General features: G+C 41.3%; 3 protein-coding genes across 4 annotated transcripts; all 3 read right to left on the bottom strand.

Moving 5' to 3' along the window:
* Window positions 1-174: 174 nt before the first annotated feature.
* Window positions 175-2,964, bottom strand: LOC121181976 (cholesterol side-chain cleavage enzyme, mitochondrial). The gene is made up of 9 exons (XM_041038223.1): window positions 2,693-2,964; window positions 2,295-2,450; window positions 1,942-2,141; window positions 1,639-1,842; window positions 1,310-1,470; window positions 1,064-1,230; window positions 694-772; window positions 392-583; window positions 175-297 (listed from the first exon to the last, which is right to left on the bottom strand). The coding sequence occupies exons 1-9, from the start codon at window positions 2,962-2,964 to the stop codon at window positions 175-177; spliced, it is 1,554 nt and encodes a 517-aa protein (XP_040894157.1).
* A 386-nt stretch (window positions 2,965-3,350) lies between these two features.
* Window positions 3,351-6,416, bottom strand: stoml1 (stomatin (EPB72)-like 1). Of its 2 annotated transcripts, none has more exons than XM_041038395.1 (7): window positions 6,058-6,416; window positions 5,599-5,705; window positions 5,354-5,503; window positions 4,423-4,626; window positions 4,124-4,334; window positions 3,841-4,032; window positions 3,351-3,645 (listed from the first exon to the last, which is right to left on the bottom strand). In XM_041038395.1, the coding sequence occupies exons 1-7, from the start codon at window positions 6,212-6,214 to the stop codon at window positions 3,449-3,451; spliced, it is 1,218 nt and encodes a 405-aa protein (XP_040894329.1). In that variant the 5' UTR covers window positions 6,215-6,416; the 3' UTR covers window positions 3,351-3,448. The 2 variants fall into 2 exon arrangements, with proteins under 2 accessions (XP_040894329.1, XP_040894328.1); XM_041038394.1 differs by having other exon boundaries at window positions 3,841-4,035.
* A 1,056-nt stretch (window positions 6,417-7,472) lies between these two features.
* nr2e3 (nuclear receptor subfamily 2, group E, member 3) lies at window positions 7,473-9,753 on the bottom strand. The gene is made up of 8 exons (XM_041038706.1): window positions 9,678-9,753; window positions 9,354-9,504; window positions 9,111-9,214; window positions 8,713-8,967; window positions 8,282-8,469; window positions 7,934-8,174; window positions 7,744-7,849; window positions 7,473-7,605 (listed from the first exon to the last, which is right to left on the bottom strand). Exons 1-8 carry the CDS (start codon window positions 9,751-9,753, stop codon window positions 7,473-7,475), a joined length of 1,254 nt encoding a protein of 417 aa, XP_040894640.1.
* Window positions 9,754-11,259: the final 1,506 nt, after the last annotated feature.

Consider the following 11,259-nt stretch of genomic DNA (forward strand, 5'->3'; position numbering starts at 1 on the left):
CTGAGGTAATTTGTTCATGCACATTTTTAGCGTTTTCTTTCCTAGCGTTTTTTCTTGCTTTCTATCAGTGTATATGGTTGGAAGATTTTATTCAATATTTATATCATCATGTTTTCTGAAGCCCATAACAGTTATTTGTGATAAAGGACTACAAAAATGCATCACCATTTCCTTTCAAAAATGGTGTTGTAGAGGTTTCAAAGTTAAAATTATAGGCTTGTCTGGTAAGAGAATGAGCTCAAAGGTGCTCTGCACTTCCACATGGCGCTGTTTCTCCACTCTGAAGTTCTCAAGCATCTGCAAATGCAAAAGATAACGCGAACAGTTAACATGATGTCTAAATGAACTACAAAATATGGTGAAACTGCTCTTTATTCTTTGTACATCTCACATGGATAAGGAAGAGTTGCATCTCTGTCTCAGCTATTCTGCGTCCTAAACACTGACGGGGGCCAAATCCGAAGCCCAGGCTTCTGAAGTAGTGCGTCTCTGTCCTCAACCAGCGGGAAGGCTGATACTGCTCCGGACGAAAAAACACCTTGGGGTCTCTCCCCATTGCATATAGTCCTAACTGAACCAAAGTCTAAACACACACAAAAAAACAGTGAGCACTGCTCCTGACACTGCACACAAAAAGAAAAGCTTAAATACAAAAACATGATAAGATGATTTCTAATTTTAAATTGCTCTTACCCCAGCTGGGATGTGGTAGTTTTGAATAATGATATCTTCTGCTATGTATCTTTGCAAGCTCACTGCAACCGGGTGTAACCTGAAGTATGAAAGTGAAAATTCTATATGAAAGGAGACTTATTAACTTCATGACAGTAAATGGCAGAACTGAGAGAGTTACAAAGCAACTGCAGCATGTGTTATGGGAAAATGTAAGAGAAATGTGAAAGAGAAACTATGTCTAATATTTTATAATGTGTCTTTACAAAAGGTGCGCTTGTAGAATGTGGCTGAGGAAATTCAAGTCTTTCAATGCATCTATAATCTACTGCATCCTGTCTCTGAAGTATCATTGCTACTGTCGCAAATCTTGCGCAACCATTTCTTTCACCTCAGCGTTTCCTTCAGAGCTCCTTTCACCAAAGGAATCCGCTTCAGCATCTGCAGCATGTCTCCCTGGCTCTCAGCCCGAGCTGCAGCCACCTCTGCCCTCAGCTCTTCCTGGAGGTTGGGGTGCCTGGCTAGTTCATACAATGTCCACAGCAGTGTTATAGAAGTCTGAAACACAAATAGAATCAAGCAGTCTGAAAAAGTCGAAAAGAAGTCACATTCTGGATAGAAATTATTTATTTCTTACTGTATCTACTCCTCCAGCCATTAGCTCAGTGACGCTGGCCTTGATGTCTTCAATGGACAGCTTATCCAGCATAAGCAAGCTGGCCAGGACTCCTGGGTATTTCTTTGGAGTGCCAGTCTCCTGACGCAGCTGCCGGTAGATGTTCTGGATGCAGCGGTCCGCTGAAGCAACAAAAGGAGACAAATGAAATAAGAAACTGCTCCATATACACTACAAATGGAAAAATGGAAAATTTGGTTTTCAAATGACAGAACTAAGATCTGGACTTAGTGGTCAGCTGATACATCTTGAAAACATCATGTTCATCCTGGTTGTCCTCTGAGTCCTACCTTGGTTGAAGATCCCATCCCAAGCTTCCACGTGGTCCCGCCACACCTTCGCTCCAATCTGTCTCAACAGAGCAGGCGGTATGTACAGCATGGGTGAGGTAGTCTTGAACATGAGGGTGATGCAGTCAATAAAATGTTGGGCTTCAGGGTCAATGTAGTCCAGCATCAAACCCAGACGCTCGCCATACAGCACTGAGCTCACCGCTGTGTAGGACAGATTAAGCATTATGTGAGGAAAGAAATTGTCTTAACAGACAGACAAAGAATAATAATTATATATAATTTCAAAAAAGTCAGTCTCACATTCTAGAGCATATTTAAAGAGTTCTTGTGAGAGGTCAGTTGTCCATTTGTTCTGGCCACTTCTCTTTATCTTTTTGTGAACCCTGGCCACAAAATCCTGACCCACTTCGTCCAGCAAAGGCACAAAGTTTTCCAGCACTTTGGGGGAAATCACCTCCTTGTTGAGAATCACCCGGTTTGATCTCCAGTCTTCTCCGTTCCTGTCAGAAAATTGGATGTTAACTTAAAAGTAGCCAGGCAACTAGTACACGCAGTCTTATAGCACTTAATAAAAATCTATGGTTCCATCAAAGTGTCAAAATATTAGTAATACAGAAATTATATAGGTGGAAGTGGATAATAATACCACATACTTTAGTAAGACTCCATATTTACGATTCCTGTAGTCTCTGTATGCTGTCCATGCTTCAACTTTCAGCCTTTTAGGATAATGGCCCTCCGCTTTGAACACAATGGCAGCATCCTCAGGACTGATGATATTTACACTTTCATAATAACCTATTTTTTCTCTGACACACACAAAGCAAGAGAAAAGAAAGGGTGAAAATGCTGCATCAGCTACTTGCTTTTAGAAAACATGACCTTGTGGAATGTTGGTCACGGATATTTTTCATGAACAAAAAATAACTTCAAATTAGTGATGTAATTCAAAGTCATTACTGTTTTGTCTACTGACCTAATGACAAGATGAGTAGCATTATGCAGTTTCTGTTTTACTAAAGATTTGTATAAACTGCTTTGCTTTCCATACCTGTAGATGGGTCCAAACGTGTTGAAGTTCTGCACCATAATGCGGTGAAGGTTTCTGAAGCCATCCAGTTTCCAGAAGTTGTACAAGTTGGCCACCCCATTCTTCCACAGTCCAGGAATCTCTCTGAAAGGTCTGACAATACTGCTACCTTCTGAGAACACCTGTTTGACCACTGGCATACTACTGCTGCAGCGCACACCTGATGCTGGCAGCTCTTCTATCCAGGACAGGGGAAGCGTTACAGGGCTGCGCCACAAACTCCACCTGGTCATCACAGCAACAAAAATGCTCTCTCTGCTCTACCTTCAGCAGCTACTCTGGCTCTCCCAGGGACATCTGGTGCAAAATAAGGACGCTGGCCTAAATACTCAGCCCCCTCCTTGCTGTGCTGATCAAGGCTCTCTTGTTGATATTTACAGCCCAATAGAATACAACACAACGTGTCTGTATATGTGCTATGGCATAGTTGAGCTGTGTTACTGAATATTTTTATTTTATAACATAGCATCCTTTAATCATCCTTCAGTGCGTCAGAAACTATTTGGACTATCTAAACTCAAACCTGAAGACCTAAAGACCTTCAAAAACTTTGCTGTTTTTGTAAACAAGCATTTGCTTTGATTTGTGAAGAAAGACAAGGCCGTCACAGAAATTCAGTTTATAGCAAGTGTAATCAGTGCATCCAGGAAAAACATCGACTTTACAGTTAAAATGACAAACAATTAATAAATACATATAAACATTTTACTAGGAACACTATCTCTTTAGTAGCTTTATGAGTTCCTCCAGCTTCATGGCAGTCTTAATGTCTCCCTGGATTTTAAGTCTGCCACTGGTGTATGCAGCAAATGGTCGTAGCCCGCCCTGGAACATGGCCAGAAGGTCGCTGTCACTCATACTCAGTGTCACATCTGGTTCCCTGCACAAGGACCCCACTCCAACTGCACCACTGCCTACAGAGTACACACACAAAGAAACAGAGATATTTGGTATTTATGTAACTGTACCTGTACTTGTTTCTATTTACCACAAACATTTGACTCATTATGCAGATTTAGCTTACACAGCAATCATTCAATTACAGGGCTCATCTCTATGAAAACTCTCTTTTAACTGTTGCATATTTAGAAAAATACATGAACCAGAACCTTGGCTTAAATCCACATAGTAACTGTGATGTTGTCCATCTCCAGAGCTGATGTCAAACTGGAAACAGGCCCCGACCCGGCAGACCAAAGTTTCAGAAAGCACCAGCTGGACCCCGGTGAGCAGCTCTTCAACAGAACTCGGTATGATAGCCTGAGGGACACTGCTGAGCTCATCTGTAAATGTTATGCTGTCTTCTGAGGAATAAAAGGCACAATTATATTAAACAACATCCTCACAATGGGTGCATGTTGTGCAGAAACAGTTGTGAGTGTAGGGCCATACCCTGCTGAGGCTGTGAACTGCCACTGTGGCTCAGAAAGTGCATGGCCAACTGCTGAATGGGGCCTGTGAGGCCTTCCAGTCCAGGCACAGAGGGAGGCATGATGAGTGGTCCAGAGGGGCCTTCTTCTGGGGCCTTCAGGAGAGAGCCCAGAGTAAGCTCTACCCTGTCCACCTCCAACCCCCAGGGCTGAGTCATCTCATTAATGTCCACCTGTAGACAGCAGGAAAGGGTGTAAGTTGAACCAGCTGAAGCTGAATCAGCAAAAATCTGGCAGAAAGTAGCTTCAATGTAGTCTCACCCTGAGATATTCTCCCAGTTTAACCTTCTCAGTTTGGATTTCCCGGACAGTCTTTTTGACCAAGCTGTGGGTCAAAGCATTCTGTGCTGTCATCCTGGTTGAGGCATTCAGGTCTTGGACTGATACTACTGACATGACAGGGTTCCAGATCCTGAACTGGATGTCTGCTCCCACTGACAACATACCGCCATCCTGAGTGGTCACCTACAACAGAATAATAACATTTTATATTTAATATGACTATGGCTATGGCTGAATTCATTCATTCTTCTTTCATTCTTACTGCAAGTATTGACCAGGCAACCTTGTCTGTGTAATACTCAACAACTCATACTCATTCTAACTGCTCAGTCTTGGTATCATTAAATTAGGCATTTGCTTGTAATTATGAAGTTTATGGAGGCAAAGACTGGAAAGCTAAGCAATGCAAATATGAGTACGACTAAAGACAAAACTTTCAGTGCAACAAAAAGTTTAATGTACCTACAGTTTAATACTAACATTAGAGCAGTGCCAAATATAAAGAGGTTTCAGCTTTATAGTGGGGTCCAAAAGTCTGAGAGCACTTTCCCATTCAAGTGAAGTGGTCTCAGACTTTTGGAACCTATTGCAAGTTTCATACACTGATCAGAGTTCTGCCAGTTTAAACTTACATGCGTCACCTTCACACTGAACAACAGTGAAACAATACTGCCATCTACAGGACAAAGTTAAACATAGAAAACTAACAGAAAAGCTGATTTGACTCTGTATGGTTGCTGAGGAACTGCAGCTCTTCGGCTCGTGTGTACTGCAAGAATCACATGATTCAGTGTGATACACAGTGACACAAGACACTGTGTTTGAATCTGTCTGCCTGTGATCTGTAATGACTTCAACGAGTTGTCCATCACATCAGCTGAGTAATGATGAATGGAGCGTGGTGGATTACCTGGCAAGGAGGGATGTTGAAAGCACGGGTGCGCAGGTCTACTTTCTGCCACTGGTCAATGAGGGGCAGCACAAGGACAATACCAGGGCCTTTTGGAGGACAAATTCGCCCCAAACGAAACACTACTATCCTCTGGTAGTTAGGCACTGTCTGCAGACAAAATCAGTGGCAGTTGGTTGTTTATATTCTCAGCGAGTAAGTGGACATGCTGTGGGAGTAACTGTTGAGACATCATTTGAGCTTACTTTCAGTACAAACCATCCTGATATAGGGAAGGTTATAAAGGTGCAGATGTAGACGAGGAAGACAACAACCAGGTTGCAAATCCAGGACAGCCATCCCTGAGAGGTATCTTAAGAAAAAGACACAAACAATGAAACAAAAGAGTTACCAGTTTTAATGTCACTTTCATGGGGAGAACAGACTAGCCTGAAAAAACTGTTATGATGTCTGTAACTTTGAGGTTAACTTTGATTTCAAAAAATGACTGAAATGATGTTTTCTAAGGCTCGGAGACTGTATAAATTCTATATGCTTTTCAACGTTACAGGTAACTTTGAAGTTAAAATGATGGACTGGGCATTAACATTTTATTTTAGTAGTTTATTGAGGCAGGTTTGCTGAACTTAGGTCAGCAGTCATTTAATACAGTAGCTCACCACGCCCTTAAAACATGCTACCGTCGATGCTAGTTAGTTACCTACCGGTAAAGTCGTTTTCAGAAACATTGGGGATGTAGTCAAATGAAAGTCCTTTGTGGTAGCTGCGCTGTGTGAAGCTGTTACTGTCCACAAACAGGCCAGGAGTCCTCGGAGCGGTGGAGTCTCTCTGAGGGAGCAGCTGATACGACTTGCTAAACATTGTGATACAAAATACCCGCTGTTTCTTATTTAAAGCAACATCTTATCATTTATCAGTCCCCACTCCAGCTGTCAGCCAAAACCGCTTGTTTAAAACAAACAAACAAACAAAGTGGTTGTGTTTTTAAAATGCAGGGCGATTTAGCTAATTATGCTACCTAGCTAGGTAAAGTTCTTCTGTGTCTTGTTGCAGCTCTTCTTCGCTTTGTTTACAAGACTCATCAGTGAATACGCTCACTACCGCCACCTACTGGTAATATAGCCCCACTGACGTTTCCACTCCAGGACAGAGCAGAGCCGATCTTCCATGGTTTCCCCATTTCGGATATTTTTGCTGTCAAATGTTATTGTATTTACTGCCACAGTCAAATATATTTATTTATTTAATTTTTTTTTTTTACTGTCTGAGGTGATGGAAAGTACAGCTGCACAGTATCCAAGACCGTTGTCTGGAAAGAAAACAGTTGATTCCATTTTTTAGCAAGCTGTGTAGCCACTCCAAAGATTGTCCTCGCTGGACAGAACTCACTGGATTTTTCAGGACGCCACAGATATTTGATTGTGTTTTTAAAATTAACCTTTTTAACCTTTAAAACTAAACTTTTTGTAATGTGTCTTGTGTTATTTATTCTGTTTTGTTTCGTTTCTGATGACCCAATAAAGGACAGAAATGACCAAAAAAGAACATGCTTCTCAAATAAAGCAAATCCAAACTTTATTTAGGACAAATGCTTAAATTTAAGCACATATTTTCATTATTATGCTGTAGTAAAAAAAGATGCTTTTCCTTGCAACTCATTACCTACAAAAAATTATTTGCTATGTCTGTGGTCAACAAAATTGTAATATTTACAAAGTAAATGGTGCTTATTTAAAAATCAGAATGTCATAAAGCTTAACAGGTTTTTGGGACATTTTGACTTGTAGTCAGAAAAGTACAGGTATTACAAATGATATAAACGTTGACTCAGTTTTATTTTAGTGCCCTGATAAGTTGTGACAATGTGACAGTGAGCAGGCACAGGCACACTACCAGGACTCTGAAACCGAAGCAGCTAAATGGAAGTCAGCCATCATTAGTTTTAATAGTTTTACCTGTGCTTTTCCTATTGTGACATGTCAAAATGCCCTCTGTGAAAATGTCTATTATGCTGAGTTTTAAAAACCAGAATATGTGAACTGTACTGTGAGGAAACTTGTTGTATGGGGGTTGGTCTATTGGGTTTTCCTAGTAGAGTGCAGCTTCTCTCAATGCTTGTTCAGTTTTTAAACATGTCACACAGCAGCTTCTCCATGGGCGTGCTACCAATGGTCCTGTGAAAGAACAGCTGTTCTATTTTCTCAGAGCTCACAAAGCGGAGGGAAGGCAGCAGCAGTAACAGTCTCCCAAACCTTGATGGACAAGAACAAAGTAGAGTGAACTTAATGTTTCTACACTGCCATTTACATGACAAACTTCATATACTCTAGATGTTCTTACGTTTGAAAATCTTTGTATTCTGTCAGAAAATAAAGGTACAGCAAGGTCACCTGGCACTCTGGCTGGGGTATATTGAATGGATATGCTGACTCAGCAACACCTGCGACTGGTCCTGCAGATTCTCCACCTGCTCTGGGTCTTTGAGGCTGCACGTCTCTGCTCCAGGAAGTCAAAAAACAGACATTAGTTACATTGTCCATTCAAAAAGGAGCACCAGTCGCTGGATAAATATCTCCCTACCTGGCTTGAACAGTAAAATGGCCTTCAGGCAAGCAAACTCAGTAGGGTCAACAGCCAGGGCCTTGAAGCGATTGAAGACCTCTTCCAGGATGCGCAGGTCAGCTGTGGGGAGGCTGCTCTTGGCCTGCTGTGTGGGGGAAAGGTCTGGCAGAGACAGAAGGGGACAGCTGTCCATGGGCAGGGACCACTGGATGGCACAGAGGAGGAACATCTCACTCCAAGCTTCTTCAAGGAGGATCACCTGAGGATATCACAGAAATACAGCACGTGTTGTGAGCCTCACCCATGATTCATGTATGTGTAAATCACTTCAGTAAACATACAAAAACTCATGCCAGTCACTCTCACCTGATCTCGAAATGGCAAGTGAGCAAAAACAGGCAAATTTTTTGCCCACTTGACAGACATGAAGAGGAGTCTTGCCGATGTCTCATATACACTCTCTGAACAGCTGGAGGTGTACGGGGTCGTGCGAAAGTCAGAGGGAGTCCGATCTCTCTCTGAATCGTTTGTTGTCACATCAATATTCTCCTCCACTGTACATTAGAGAAAGAGATTAAACAAATGTTCCTATTTCTGGGAGTAAAATACTGTAAAGGTATTCAGTTTTTGTGACTGACAAAGGCAAACTGACACGTAGGTCAGCAAAAAGAAAATCATAATGTGTTTTTTAAGAATGATTTGTCCCAGGTGTGACATCATACTTGTGAAAATGTGTTGTGCTTATATGCATCATATCCATTATATCCAAAAATGTAACATCCTTCATTTGATCTTACCATCTTCAGGTTCCAGTTTCGCACAGGTCTCAGCAGTCAGCAGGCTGACCATGAAGCGGTGGCTGTTACTGGGGTTGCTGCAGGGCTGTATGTTGGTGACAGATGAAGTGACCTGAGGTCTGCAGATGGCCGATGGGTACGTGGTAGAAGAGGTGAGTTCCCGTGTGGTGGCCAAGTGCTCCTTTTTAGGGTCCACGCTTATAGAGTCTAGACTGACATGTGCTGTGCTTCTGGGCTGTCGCTCATTCTGCACAGCTGCCAAGCAAACAGATAAATCAGGAGGTATTATATTATGTAGGGACAGTCAAGGCTACACAAGATTTGTACTGTGCTGTAATACAAAAGAAACGTGCACAGAGAGTATACTCTACAGTGACTTTATTGAAAAAATTTCTCACCATCTTTGTTCATGCCAGCTTGGAGACATTTCTTTAGTCGACAAGCTTGGCACTGGTTCCGATGAGCCTTGTCAACAGGACACCTCCCAGTTCCAGCCTGACACCTATGATTTTAATGAAAAATGTTTTTAAATAAAGACAAGTCAAATGTAAAATTGCAAACAGTTAATTGACAATTATTTTTCTGTTATATTTGACGTTCTTCTGCAAAATGTCATACACTATAGTCTGCGTCCTACTCACCTGTAGATGAGTCTTCGTCTTACACTGCGCTTGAAGAAGCCACTGCAGCCATTACAGGCATAGATGCCATAGTGTTTACCACTGCTTGAATCAGAACACACTTTACAAAGCAGTCCTTGGCCAAGTGCTTTACCTTGGACTGAACTTTTTTCTGTAGAGAACATACAGACGAAATAAATACTTACTTATTATACGTACATTCTTTTAAGAATAAACAGAAGACTTAAAATAGTGTAAACACAATACACAAAAATATTATGGACATCAATATTCTGACAACATAATTTCCTGTGGAGCGACGAGCATATTACAAAAGTTGCTCACCTGATTGAGTTCCATCTGTGCAGTCATTAGAGATGTCAGAAGAAAACATGTTCATTTTGCTCATGTGGTCCTCCATTTTAAGATGTGTTCTAATGTCTGAGCTTCACTTTATAACTTGTTTTTGGAAAATTATAACTTTGCTCCCAGAAATATTTTCTCTTCTGTATAAAGTTTTTTTTTTTGTGTGTGTGTATGTGTGTGTGTGTGGTTGCCCGGCTGGATCAAAGCATTTTATCATGTGAAGTGTTGACACATGCAATTCCCCAAAAACAAAAAAAAAGAGGTAGAATTTCCACTAAAGCTTTTGGTTCAGATATAATTTCTTCAGAGATCATCAGACATAAATTCCAGGAGTGCTCGACAATCTTGATCCAGTGCTGACGTCCTTTCTCTGCCTTTTCTGATGTAACATGGGGTCAACTGAGTTACTCCCTGTCTTGTTTCTTTCTCTCTGTTAGAATGAGTGTGTGAGCCTGAGTCGTCTGGGGGCTTTCTGGAGGAAGACAAGGAGATTAGCCAGAGGCGCTGTGTAAGCAAATGCTGATTTGTCATCCTCTTAATCTTTACTGTCTATAAGGGTGAATCAATCAGTCACACTGTTTGCAGGCATAACCACATTCAACACAGGTGAACAATGGAAAAAGAAAAGGAAAACAATATCTCTTCTTACCTTCACCACTATGAAATGACTCTTCATGAAAAGACTGCTACATATTAATGGTCACCATTGTCACCAATGGTGACCAAAAAAGCTGCAAAAACACCAGTGTGCATAGAACTTCTTTTTAATACAAGTGCAGCTCCTTCAGTGGCTTTCTGAAAGATCATATAACGTGTGGGTCTGTCTTTTGTATTAATATTATCATTATTATTATCATATTGAACTGAGGAAAGATAAGCCAATATGCTTCACACGTTATCTAAACTATTCTGGATCAGGTGATGCTGGCTAAAACCATCCATGAGTAGTCCACTACAGCCCACAGCATGAACTTAAGGTCCTCTTGTTGACTATTAATGAATAAGCAGACTATTCAACTACTGTTATTCAATGAAATATTTCAAGATACTGTAATATTGATTATTTGTCCCTCTCCTAGTACACATATGTCCCTCACCTTCCTGTTAACAGAGTTACTCTTACACTGTGGTCTAGTTAAGACATTCCCTCTGTGCCATATTGGCCCTGTCAATGACACTAATGGTCTCAGGAGTGTACAGCCACCCCAAATCAGCAAAGTAGCTTAACCTTCCATGAAATGTGGTCTTCTGCTTGGAGGGGGGTCACGAAAGGGGGTGATGAGAAGAAAAACAATTAGTGCAGAGATTGAAAGACCAGCAAAGTTGACCCTTAATTCCATTCTTCTGCCATATGGTGGCTGCTCTCTGGGGCCTTGGTCTGCCTAATTAGTGACCCAAGTGCAATTTACTATTAATAAGGCTCCTCGTCACTGATTTTCTCTCTTTTCTTTACCCTAAGGTATTAAACAGCAGGTAGCCACAAAGAAACACCAGAACCATCAACACCTGCTTGCTATTTTCTGTACCTGTCTGCCAATAACAATTTTGACTTAAGGCACTA

The sequence above is a fragment of the Toxotes jaculatrix genome, chromosome 5 (assembly GCF_017976425.1).
Source record: "Toxotes jaculatrix isolate fToxJac2 chromosome 5, fToxJac2.pri, whole genome shotgun sequence".
Classification (NCBI taxonomy): Eukaryota; Metazoa; Chordata; class Actinopteri; family Toxotidae; genus Toxotes; species Toxotes jaculatrix.

Coding starts and splice junctions, on each gene's coding strand:
- nr2e3 (XM_041038706.1), bottom strand. CDS start 9,753: ATGGAGGACCACATGAGCAAAATGAACATGTTTTCTTCTGACATCTCT. Junction 9,215..9,353: donor AGACGAAGACTCATCTACAG/GTGAGTAGGACG, acceptor TTAAAATCATAG/GTGTCAGGCTGGAACTGGGA. Junction 8,470..8,712: donor GAAACTGGAACCTGAAGATG/GTAAGATCAAAT, acceptor TCTAATGTACAG/TGGAGGAGAATATTGATGTG.
- LOC121181976 (XM_041038223.1), bottom strand. CDS start 2,964: ATGACCAGGTGGAGTTTGTGGCGCAGCCCTGTAACGCTTCCCCTGTCC. Junction 2,451..2,692: donor ACGTTTGGACCCATCTACAG/GTATGGAAAGCA, acceptor TGTGTGTGTCAG/AGAAAAAATAGGTTATTATG. Junction 1,843..1,941: donor CTTTAAATATGCTCTAGAAT/GTGAGACTGACT, acceptor TGTCCTACACAG/CGGTGAGCTCAGTGCTGTAT.
- stoml1 (XM_041038394.1), bottom strand. CDS start 6,214: ATGTTTAGCAAGTCGTATCAGCTGCTCCCTCAGAGAGACTCCACCGCT. Junction 5,504..5,598: donor CAGGATGGTTTGTACTGAAA/GTAAGCTCAAAT, acceptor TTTTGTCTGCAG/ACAGTGCCTAACTACCAGAG. Junction 4,036..4,123: donor CAGTTCACAGCCTCAGCAGG/GTATGGCCCTAC, acceptor TTTATTCCTCAG/AAGACAGCATAACATTTACA.